This window comes from Xenopus laevis, chromosome 3L (genome assembly GCF_017654675.1).
Source record: "Xenopus laevis strain J_2021 chromosome 3L, Xenopus_laevis_v10.1, whole genome shotgun sequence".
Taxonomy (NCBI): Eukaryota; Metazoa; Chordata; class Amphibia; order Anura; family Pipidae; genus Xenopus; species Xenopus laevis.
In genome coordinates, this window is record NC_054375.1 from 114251435 (window position 1) to 114264418 (window position 12984).

A 12984-nucleotide genomic window follows, 5' to 3' on the forward strand; every position below is an offset into this window, starting at 1 on the left:
AGGATATGAGGCCATGTCTATAAGGTGAACATTCTATTAAATGCTGTTTGACTCTTTTTGGAGAATCTCATACGTGTGATGACCCAACACAATAGGCATTCTGTGAAACAGAGACGGAATCTGGCTGTGCCTGCTGGAATAGGTTGGAAATCCGAGCTATAAATATGGCAGCAACTGTTCAGCTGTAGAGGAACAAGAAGCCTACGACACAGCACTTCTCACTTCACTTTTTTATTGAACATATTAAACATTGCTGCATTTCAATCATAAATAAAAGTTGTTTTTTTTAAATGTGTTTAATTATTGCCAAGTAAACATTGAATAAGAAACTAAACACAGTAGAGCTCCGCACAGTGGAAATCAAAGGAATCTGATAAATGTACATTGGGTCAAGAAAGGTTCATATCACAATGACAAGCTTTATTCTAGCACAAGCTTTATTACATTGATGACTTGTGCCACAGAACTCTGATGTTGTACCCCACATACACGTTGTTTGGGCTGGAGAGGGGGTGCAACACTCAATGAACTTGTTTGTATAATAGCACTCTGGTCATACATTAGTCTTGCAAACTGAGCTGTGATTGATCAAACCTCTCTCATATGTACCATATAATGCTATAATGATTGGAGTCCTTGCAAACTGTTCCAATGCGCTAAGCCGGGGTCCCTAACCTTTTTCACCAGTGAGCCACAAATGTAAAAACATTTGGGCAGCAACACAACGTGAAAAGTCCTTGAGTGATGCCAAATAAGGGTTGCGATTGGCTATTTGGTAGTCCCTATGTGGACTGGCAGCCTACAGGAGGCTCTGTTTAGCAGTACAGCTGGTTTTATGCAACTTTTAAGGAATTAAAAATATGCACCTGATTTGAGGCCACTGGGAGCAACATCCAAGGAGTTGGTGAGCAACATTTTGCTTGTGAGTCACTGGTTGGGGATCACTGCCCTAAACAGCTGAAGCTTGCAGTTTTATGGCCAGCAGGGTAATGAAGTCCATAGTCATTATAGGACCGAATAAGAAATAACTGATAAATGACACCAATCTGTTGGAGAACTAAACCCTAAAAATGAATAGGGCTAAAAATGCCATATCTTATACACTGAGCTATTGCACCAGCCTAAAGTTTCAGCTTGTCAATAGCAGCAATGATCCAGGACTTCAAACTTGTCACAGGGGGTCACCATCTTGGAAAGTGTCTGTGACACTCACATGCTCACTGGGCTCTGAGCAGCTGTTGAGAAGCTAAGCTTAGGGGTTGTCACATATTATCAAGCAGAAAATGAGGCTAGACTGTAATAAAAGCTGATTCTATAGGGCGGAATATTAAATTCTGATGCTAATTGCACTGGTTTCTGTGCTGCTATGTAGTAATGATCTGTATTAATTACTAATCAGCCTTATATTGTGACATTTCTATTCTATGTGTACTGTATATTGTGAGTGGGTCCCTAAGCTCAGTAAGTGACAGCAGCACAGAGCATGTGCAGTGAATCAGCAGAAAAGAAGACGGGGAGCTACTGGGGCATCTTTCGAGACACAGATCTTTACTGCTAAAGGGCTGTGGTTGCCTTTGGCTGATACATAAGCCCAAAACATAATGTACAACATTTCTAACTATTTCTTTAGTTTAACTTTCCTTGTCCTTTAAAGCATTAACGATCACTAGAATCTAATATGCACCCCATTTTTCCACACTTTACAGTGATACTCAGCATATTCTAATAATGTACATCCATGTAATAAGTGTAACCTGCTGACCAAGTGCTACGAGTAGTCTGGTGATACAGAGTGGGCTGCCTGGTGTTACAGGCTCATAATAGCTGAGGTTTTGGTTCTGTGCTGATAACTATTACAAGAGGTAGTTTGTTCTATCGGCAGCTTTCCAGCAGATGAATTTGGCTTTAGAAAGACATTCACATGACAGTGAAATTCCCACCTAGGAGAGCTCACATTGGATCACGTCTTATCTTTGCTGGAAAATACAGGAAATTGGTTAAAGCACAAAAGGAATGTCCAGTTCACTACAGGGATTATTTATAAAGATGTGAGAAATATTGTTACATGTATAAAATGATGTTGGTTTTTATAAATTAGGGAATTTGTCACACATTCTCCTGACAGTCCTGGCCCCATGTGCCATATACTGTAAATAAATATGTGCCCAACAAAGAATGTTCTGAGCATACAGTGTAATGGATGGCTCACGTATGAACCCAGGATGGACATATGTGTCCGCTCTAGAGACTTAAGCTGCCTTTAAGAGACAATGGGTAAGGAGCCTGGACTCAATTAAAAATTACAGTTCAGTATAAAAATAAAAACTGGGTAAATAGATAGGCTGTGCAAAATAAAAAAAAAATACTAATATAGTTAGTTAGGCAAAAATGTAACGTATAAAGGCTGCTTTTCAGCTCTCTAACTCTGAGTTAAGGTGGCCATACACGGGCCGATAAAAGCTGCCGACAAACCGTGTCGGCAGCTTATTGGCCCGTGTATGGGGGCCCCCGACGGGCTTCCCCGATCGAGATCTGGCCGAAAGTCGGCCAGATCTCGATCGGATGGGATTAAAATCCCGTCGGATCGCGGCCGCATCTGTTCGTTGATGCGGTCCCGCGATCCGACCGCCCGTTTGGTGAACGCTAGGATCCGATCGTTGGGCCCTAGGGCCCACGATCGGATCAGCCCGATATTGCCCACCTCAAGGTGGGCATATCGGAGGGAGATCCGCTCGTTTGGCGACATCGCCAAACGAGCGGATCTATCCGTGTATGGCCACCTTTAGTCAGTGACTAAGGGGGGCCACATGGTACATTTCTGTTCAGTGAGTTTGCAATTGATCCTCAGCATTCAGCTCAGATTCAAAAGCAACAGTTATGACCTATGTGCCCCCCCCCTCAAGTCACTGATTGGTTACTGCCTGGTAACCAATCAGTGGAAACCAAGGGAGTTGCAGGAAGTAGTGTTATTTTCTGTTCTGTTAGACATCCAGTCACTCCAGCCTTTATACGTTACATTTTTGGCTAACTAACTATATTAGAAACATTTTTTATTTTGCACAGCCTATCAGTTTTTATTTTTATACTGAAGAATTCCAGAGCATCTCTGTAAAGCACTGCATAAAGTGAGCATAAAAATATTCTGACTTTCTTTCAGGGTGCAGTTTCACTATTACATTTACAGGTATGGGACCTGTTATTCAGAATGCTCGGGACCTGGGGTTTTCCGGATTAGGGATCTTTCCGTAATTTGGATCTCCATAGCCAATGGGGTTCTTTTGCTTCCAGTAAGGATTAATTATATATCAGTTCTTAATTGTACTGTTCTATTATAACAGAGAAAAAAGGAAGTCATTCTTAAAACTATGAGTTACTATATTTTATTATAATGGAGTCTATGGGAGATGGCCTTTCCCATAATTCAGAGCTTTCGGGATAGCTGGTTTCTGGATAATGGATCCCATACCTGTATACACTATTTAGGGCTAAACAAACATACAAAGGGTACACCACTTTCAAAAACCATTTTCTTCCTTCTAGTTGTGTGATTACTGCATTGTGCATGTCGGCTAAAGAGGATACAGACTTACTGTATAAGCAACATCAACCCTTTTTCCCCATTGCTACTAATGTATCATTGGTGGGCAATACTACAGCAAAGCACAAAGGAGGGCACAAGTCCTTTAAAAAACATGAACAATATACATTCTTTATGAGGTACTTCAGCTTCTGATACATGGTGACAAGACATATCACATAACCACACTGCTGCAAAGCAAAGTCATAATTAGGCAGTGCCAATACAGAGTAGGACCTGGGCCCCTGTCACTCTGCTCATACACTATATAAAGCTCTGTCTCATTTGGTAGGAATTCTTTGTGATCTGTCTTTGGTCTAATTTATCTTCAGTGTATGAAGAAGCCGACACAATGTTGACTAAAACAGCTGTAGATAAATATGGGATGGGGAATCTTTGCAACCTCAAATGTTGCAAAACTAGATTTCAAGGACAGCAGCTTATCTGTTGTGTTGTGCTGGGACCTGAAGTTCTGCAATATCTGAAGCAACGAAGCTTATATATGTCACAACAAAACCCTTAAACAATAAGATACATTCATCCCTTATTGCAGAGGTCATCAGACTTTTTGGGTTCAGGCCCCTTGCTCCTTTTATTTAAAATTCCAGAGTTTTTATTACACAGAGATACCAGAAACTAGTAGTAGTTGTAGTGGTACAAACCATTTACCAACTTCCCTTAGGCTCACAGTGTCATACATCCCCTTTCAGCACCTTGTTCCCTTTCAAGTGATGGATTCCTGGATTTGAAGTCCTCTGCTTTCCATAGTGGGTGGTCAACAGATTATATGGAAAGCAGAGAATTCAGGTCCCAGAAGCCATCACTTCACAATGGCATAAGGTGATAGAGGGGTTGCATGACATTGTGAGTTTTGGGTGGGTGGGGGAAATGGTCCCTGCAAGCCCAGACAGTCTATAGTGGCTTTGCTGTAATATGTGGACTCTGGTTTGTATATGTATAGTTATATCTGAATGAGCTCATGTCAAAATGGGGAAATATTTTCCTTTAAATCACCGGAGATGGTTGAAAATGCAATATTTATGCTACAAGAGATGGCAGTATCTTGGCATGGTCTGTCCATTGATTTGGGTATCTGCTAAATCACCATGTACATTGGCACTTTACAGAATAGCTATTTAGTCCTTCTCAATAATTTCCCATTCTGGCATTTAAGATACACTCTAATGCCCACACCCATTGCAGACCACAGTTCTGGAGTCTTAAACAGAAACATTTACAACAATTCAGTGTTGATCTTTTTTGAACTGGATGCCAAAGGTCTATTTTTGACCAAACTGGCCAAACTGTATAGCCCATTTTTTGCTCAAAAACCAAGAACAATTTGATTTTTAATTCTTTGGTCTAGTTGACCCATGATAATCTATACAGAATTATGCAGCAATCCACTTTGCATGGCCTCCATGATCTCTAATAATAATAATAATTGACTGGCTATGGATCTGTCTGTTGAATGATTGCATCTGGATACGTATGACCAGGTAAACAAGCGTCTTCTACATCCTACTTAACAAGATTATTGGTTAAGTGCTTTTCTTGAGAAGTTAGAAGTTTGGTACTAAGGCTACAAAGACACAAAGCTATGGAGAGTGAGCAAATATATGTTAATGGCACAGTAGTTAAATTAGGTTTCTGTTCCAGTAACCATAACATTCTCTACTGCCCTGTGTTTTTAATTTTTATCTTTAGCAAAAAGCAGTAATTCCACAAGAGGTTGTACTCCCATATTTACATAGAATTATTTTCTTTGTGTTGGCTGTATGGTTGTAAGGGGCAGGGCAGTTAGTAGAATTTAGATATTTGCTTTTATCCCATATTCACTCAACTGCCTCATCACCTGAGCAGCTACAAATCATGTAGTTAATGCACATCAGGCTCAAAATAGGACCAGTACAGAGGTAGAAGTCAGCCAATTAAACTGCAGTTCAAATAAAAGAATTTCCCTCGCATTGCCACTAGCTAGCCGCCGTTTCTCTTATCCTGTAGGTGAAATATGGAAGGCGCATTACCTGCTGTAGACAATGGAGTTTAGTGATGCTCTACCAGCAAACTTTTCCCTTTACACAGTGACAACTGCACTAAGGCTGCTTTTGGGTTTGATTCACTTTTTTAACTTCAGTTAAGTTCCAATATCCCCTCAGTTTAAAGGTGGCCATAGACACACTGATAATATCGTACAAAACTAATTTTTTTTCTTATAATATTTGGTGTATGTATAGCGGGAGACGAGCCGACCAATATCGGCAGAAGACTTGGATATTGATCGGTTTGTCGATCTGGCTAGATGGAAAATTTTGATCAGGCGCCTTTGAAGGCACCCAAACATTGGCCATTGTTAGTGCTTAATCGTATGATACAGGTAGAATTCTATTGTTTCTACCAGTATATTTGACAATTAAGCTCTACACTTCTGTATTGAAAACAAACAATCTTTCCTGCAACCATTGGATTGTAATTGTTACATCTATAGCCACCTTAAGAGTGTAAAGCAATGTGAAAGTAAGACAGAAGGAGTAGCTGCTCTTAAAATGATCTATGTCTTAGGAGCTGCCCTGTGTTTCAAGACTGGTCAGAGGCCAAGTAACATTAAAAACAAAAAGTCAAATATACCAGTGCTCAAACTACAGAAATACAAAAGCCAAGTCGGTGCAAGGCCCTCACTAGGACTCTAGTGTCCTACAGTACAGTTTATTTTCTAGTCAAGGCAAACAGGTGTCTCACAACCTAGAGAACTTGTCCAAGTTCCATCTTCAGAAAACCAATAACGCTATGAACCAGCAGAACCATTTGAGTTTTCGTCCGGTGCCTAATTTTTCTAGGATGTAAGTTCACAACAAACTAATATGGGCTGTTTTCTCATAGAGATCAGGCTCTGATTTGTTTTCCAGCAATGAAAGAATGAAAAGAAAGACCATCACGGACAAGTATCCCATCTGTATCAGAGAGCTCATTCTTCCCATGAAGAGCGATGTGGTTCAGCTACAATACATTGTAATAAACCATTTCCTTCATGGTCTGTTCCGTCAACACATGGTCCTCTGCAGTATTCTCTGCTTCTCTGTAGCCATAAGAATTTTCTTCATAATCCTCCATTTCTTGATGACCATCCATATTGTTAGCATCTTGGTCTGGGAGGTTCATCATGGGATCTGCAGAGATGCACAAACCAGGTTAAATTGTGCACAAACACATTGCTCTGTTACCAACTGTTCTCCTTATGATAATGTTTCACTTCTGCTGTAGTGTCTAACATGTTGGCCCTAATGCTAGTGGGGAAAGGAAGTACTTGCAAGGTGCAGCGCCTATATTATTTCAAGTTTTGGGAGAGGAAAGAGGGGTACCAGTTAAACCTTACAATACATATGAAGCATAAGGGGCCATCAGCCAACCTGGAACTGCATTCTGACCACTTATCTAAGGTCATTGGTAGATTTACAAATTGCACTACACCTGACCAATCTCCCTCTTGACTTATTTGCCAAAAGACTGATCCTGTATTTAGCAAGCTTTTTTGCATAGTTTCTCTCTGTGATGTAAACACGCTTGGCCCTTCATTCTACAAGAGGGAGAGTTATGATAATGTTTAAAACAACCACATCAGGAAATTAACAAATGTGCATAACAACACAAACCACATTTTATGTATCATACCTTGGCTGTCCAAACTTATATCCATAACGCCATGTTTCACCTTCATGTGACGGCTCAAATTTCCCTTCAGGTTGAACTTGCTGGAACAATAGGGACACTTGAAGGGTTTATATCCAGCGTGCAGGTGCATGTGACCCAGCAGGTTGTACATGCGGTTAAAGGACTTCCCACAAACCTATGGATGAAAAACAAATTAATATAGGGGAAAAGACAAAGGTACAAAGAGGATACTTGTTACTGTCATTTAAGGATACAAAAGGGTGTGGGAGAAACACAGGCCTTTAATTAAACAGAACTGTGTGAATGTTTAGCAGAACACAAAGCCCAATGTACGCAAAGTAGATGTTTATAATTTAAGGACCACTAAACCTAAATGCAAGTTGACATGACTGGGTTATATTATATGATACTTGTCTCTTTCATATGTCACTATTCCCAATTTCACTCCACCTCCTGTGAATAACCACCTAAATGAAAGTGGAAAAACTTGGTTATATTATATGATACTGCAGTTAAGTTATTGGGAAGAAAATAGGTCTCTTTCATATGTCACCATTCTACCCCAATTTTACTCTACCTCCTCTGAATAAACCCCTAATAACCCCCTTAATGCAAGATGACACAACTGGGTTATATTATATGATACTGCAGTTAAGTTATTGGGAAGAAAAAAGGTCTCTTTCATATGTCACTATTCTACCCCAATTTAACTTCACTCCACCTCCTGTGAATAACCCCCTAATATGGTACTACCTTTAGCTGCATTTCTTCACGATGAGTTCCATTTTTAAATAAAGTTAAAGGCAGCAATTCTCTTTCATGCATTTGTCTTGTATCTATTCCATAGCTGTTCAACCAGCAGGCCCTCCAGCTGTTAACCATAACACCCAGCATTCCTGACCATCCAACAAAATACTGGATACTAAGAGTTGTAGTTCAGTACATTGAGTAAATTTTCTGCACAAAGGATTTATTGTAGATCATGATAAAGAGAAATCTCTCAGTGGACCCCCTTAGCCCAAGAAAAGATCTTAGAAAGGTGACCTTATTCTATTTTGGTATGCTTATTAGAATGGGTCTTATCATAGGCAGCTCACTACATATTAAAATTTACACGTAATAAAAATGCTACAGCAGGGTAAAGAGATCAGCGCTGGCCTGGACATTTGAAGAAGTGTTCCCACTGGTTGTGCTAAACACCTTCTTGCTTTTTTCACAAAAAAATGCATGGAAAATGAACCATGAAAAGGGCTAGTAGACCTCCAAAAAGTATGTCCAAAGCTGCAGATTTTCTTATAATTATCTATGAGTATGATGTAGACTAGGAAAACTGGTCTTCAAATATTATTTTTCATGTTTTTTTATTCAAATGAATTACCTTACTTCTTCAGCCTGACTTTACACAACCTGCTTGGAATGATGCTCTATTTCAATGCATGTAGTCACTAATAAAACAGTTATTTAAAGAAAATCTAATGGCTTAGAAAACAAGGAGTGTGCCATTTTTTAAACAGAATCTGATAGACAAGAGATCTAAAAACAGGCATTCCTAACTGCAAGTCTGCAGCTTCTTACATCAATTCCATTTCAAGACCTGACCTCTTTGTATTATTCAGCAGAGCAATGTAGGCAGGAGTGCGCATGGAATAATAGGAATGGGAAATGCAATATGCATATATTGTGCATGCACCAGGTATCTGTGTGTGTGTTAGCCGTTTTACATTAGAAAGCCTCTATACTTCGAACTAGCAGTTAAATACATACATTATAATGAATATTTACAATTGTGGTTCTGCCTCTTTTGAATATACAGGGTGACATTTATTATTATATCAATACCTAGCAATATACTTGTGCAGTTTTGGGGGGAAAAAAGCCTTTGTTTTCTGTCATAGCGCTGACCTTAATGTTGGTAACATCAGAAGAGGAATAGGCCAAATGCAACATACTTCAGGATGATAAAACCCACCTGGTAGGTTTTTCACATTTCCATGGACTGCACCTAATTGCTCTGTTACTGAGAAAGATTTGAGCTAGGCATAGAACATTTCTCTCTGCATTTTAAATAAGTAGAAAATATCATCCTGCTGGCCTAGGCATTATTTTAAATAGGCATTTTATGAGCAACACTAAATATTTATGACCAATGGGAGGGGTGATGCTATGCAGTATTCTATTTGAGGATCAATGCCCCCATTGAGGTAGGCTTTCAGTTATATGTATAAACAGAAATATTTAGTAATAATACCTTGTGCATAAAAGAGGGATATCCCGAATACTTTGATGTATTTATATACTGTATAATTAATCCTGCAACTGTCCCTTTAACCTCACTAAAGGGACAGAAGGACATCTCAGTGTTTTGGGTGACTACTTGTCAGGTTCTACTTTAAAACCGGGTCGCTTTAAGGCAGAGGTGAACCCAAGGTGAAGATGTTATAGGTATGTATCTAGGATCACCCACCTCCCAGCAAAAAGCCTGCATTCAGTAAAATCAAGGCGTTGCACACTGGATATTATTACTGCCTCATGTCATTGGCTCTTGGATTCAATCAGTATGGATGCTATATTCCTTTGTAGGTCATCAATACAAAAGGAGTCTGGCTTGTACCTTGCATTTGAAGGGCTTGACAGGGGAGTGGACTATCATGTGAGTCTTCAGCGTTTGCTTCTGTACAAACGTCTTAAAGCAGATATGGCACTGGAATGGACGGACACTGGCATGGATCAACATGTGGCGCTTCATATTGGCATGCAGGGTGAATTCCCGCCCACATACCTCACACTTAAACTCTTTTACTCCCTGAAAGGGTAAGAACACAACAGTTAAACACAGTCACTTTAGATATCATTTAAAAATAAAAATAACCTATTATATAATAATAAGTACGCAATGGCAATGAATAGAACATAATAATATTGCAGCAGCCATAAAAGATTAATTTAGTTAGTTTGTATGGACACAAGAGGGAGCCAAAAAGTTTCTTGAAGGAAGGTAGTGCCATCATTGCTAGCCAACCATCACTACCAGTCTAACCTTAAAAATGCACCAATGGCATCAAGAGTTACAACAGGGATTTCAATTTTAAACACTCAATTTTCTACTGACCTACAGCTCCCAGTACACTTACCTTGTGAGTCAGTGAATGCTGCTTGAGATGGTGGATCTGGCTGAACTCCATGCCACACTCTTTACAAACAAAGGGTCGAACATTCTGATGCTTCAGCATATGGTTTTGTAACTGACTGCGGTAGTGAAAGGACTTATTGCACTCCATGCACTGGTACAGGGTAGGACCCTGGTGTGAAGAGATGTGACGTTTTAGTTGTGTCAAGGTGGCAAAGTCCAGGCCACACTCAACACAAACATGGCAGCGGCCATTCTCATGCTTGACTTCGTGAGCTTTTAACTCACTTGGATATGCAAAGCCACGACCACAGAATCGACAGCTGTAAGGTTTAATGTCTGTATGGAGCAGCATATGCCTTTTTAGGTGGCTGGTTTGTGTAAATGCCTTATTACAAACCTCACACTTGTGTGGACGAGTGCCTTGGTGTGTGAGAAGGTGCGTTTGCAGATGGCTTGGCTGTTTGAAGAGTTTGTTGCAATGGGGGCAGGAGTGAGGCTTGATGCCACTATGACCCAAAATATGTGTAACTAGATTGTACTTTGAGGTATAGGATTTTTCACACATACGGCACTGCCACCGCTTTTGTCGGTCTCCAGCCTCCACCAAGTAGGAATCGTCAATCTGAACATTTATATCTAGCCGATCCAGTTGAGCCTTTTTGTTGCGCTCAACAGATTCAGCTGTGTCTGTTTCAAATTCATTAGGCTCGTGCCATACATAGTTTTGTCCGTGGTCTTCTGTTTTGGGGGATGCCAAGGCTGGAGCAACTGTGTCATTAGGTGGGAGCAAACTAGAACCAAAGCTACATTGCCTCTGCATGTTCTCCATGCTGGGGTTTCCTGGAATCACTGGAACAGAAGGAAGAGGGTATGTATTCTGCACTGGATGCTGTAAAATGTGTTGGTAATCTGTCTCTATCTCATGATGTTGTCGCTCCCTTAAGTGTCGATGTCTTCGTGGCCTCCTGCGAAATGAACCAAGGTCTATCATTTTCACACTACTGCTCTGCACAGTGGTTTCACTTGCTTGTGCCTGGACATTCTGTAATGGCTTTCCTTCTGGGTTTTTTTCTTCCTTATCAGGTTGAACAGTTACCTGGTATATTTTGCCCTCTTCCTCCTCTTCGGGTTTTTCATATTTAATTTTTGGCACCACCCTTACTGGTGGCCTTTTCTTCCTCCTTGTGTGCTTTTCAGAGTCCAAGGCCTCATCCTCTTGAGGTTCAGCAGCAACCCTTGCTCCCGAATTCAGGTACAGCTCTCCTTCTGGTTGCTCAGCCTCAATAGGCCCATTCTCTGAAAATTCACTTCTAGAGGCTGGGAAGAAGCCACTCAAACTTATGGTGGCACCAAACAGCTCATTATCTGACACCAGCCCAAGAACTGCTGCTTGTGCTAAAGATAACACCACCACTGCATCCGTCTGAGTGCCAAATTCTGTAAACCGCTCCATTTTACATACCATCAATTTGCTGCACCTTCCCTGTGAAAACATAAGGTTGAAATTGATATTACTGCTCAAACAAAATCATTTGCCTAGTACAGAGACTAGGCTACACCTTCCCTCCTGTTGTTACTACAATTCCCTGGATCCCCTAATATCTCTCAGGGGATGCCTAGAGTTGCAATTCAAAAGTAACCAGACTTAAGACATCCCCATTTTAATTCCCTAACAATATGAAATCAGTAATTAAAACCGGAGATGGGCATTTCACACTTACTACATCGAAATATGTGAATATGAGATGTTTTGTGATGTTTTCTCTTAGACTTTCCTTAGGCAAGTGTCAGAGACAAAGTGCAGTGAGATGTCTATGCTAAAATGTAACGAAAATTCCTTATCTTGTGATACACACTAGAAATAATCTACCTGAAATTTGGATGTCAGCAGCAATCCACCTATGTGCACTATTAATAGAGGGTTTGTCTGTCTTTTTGTCAAAGACAAGACAAGAAAAATATGCAGACAATGAATGACCAAGGGCTCTGGCACACTAGGCATATGACTTGTGCATGTCTACTTACATATCTTCTATATATTTTTGTGAGTGCAATAAAATACACATAAGAGCAGCTCCACCTCCCGACATTTCATTGTCTGGAGCTTTGCAAGCTATTTTACCACTAATGAAACAGAATGATTATTACTCAGTTAAAGGAACATCCCTGCAATCAACTTTACGGTTTGCATTAATGGACTATTTAGGAAATCAATCCACAGAGACCGGTTATGTCTGTAACAATTTAACAACTAAAAATACAAAATCTTTATCTCTTGAGAAACTAGTCATTAATGTGAAAATAAGCTCAAAGGCTTCACATGCTTACGCACAATTCAAAATAAAAAAAGGTAAAACCATTAGGTCAGAAATAATAAAACTGCTCCTGAGACAGATGCAAAAGTGCACCGGCAATATGAATGCCACAGATTCAATCCGGGGTGAGTGGGTCATGATCCCCAATATCCTCAGTTTGGCACAACACAAGATATTTGTAGTAGTCAGTCATTAATGGGATAAGTTATGGACTTCATACTTTACCAACTAGGTAATGGGAAAGAAATATGGTAGACAATCCTATTAAAAAAAAGGTACAACAGGTATAAGCT

The 12984-nt window shown here is 40.1% G+C and overlaps 1 protein-coding gene across 6 annotated transcripts in view; it reads right to left on the minus strand.

Moving 5' to 3' along the window:
* Positions 1-3679: 3679 nt before the first annotated feature.
* znf710.L (zinc finger protein 710 L homeolog) overlaps positions 3680-12984 on the minus strand; it is a 47211-nt gene continuing 37906 nt past the window's right edge. For all 6 annotated transcript variants that reach the window (XM_041586837.1, XM_018253193.2, XM_041586838.1 and 3 more), the window contains 4 exons: positions 10378-11859; positions 9858-10049; positions 7247-7421; positions 3680-6744 (listed from right to left, as the gene is read on the minus strand). In XM_041586837.1, coding sequence (XP_041442771.1) covers positions 6575-6744; positions 7247-7421; positions 9858-10049; positions 10378-11859 — 2019 coding nt within the window. In that variant the 3' untranslated portion in view covers positions 3680-6574. The remainder of the gene's footprint in view (positions 6745-7246; positions 7422-9857; positions 10050-10377; positions 11860-12984) is intronic.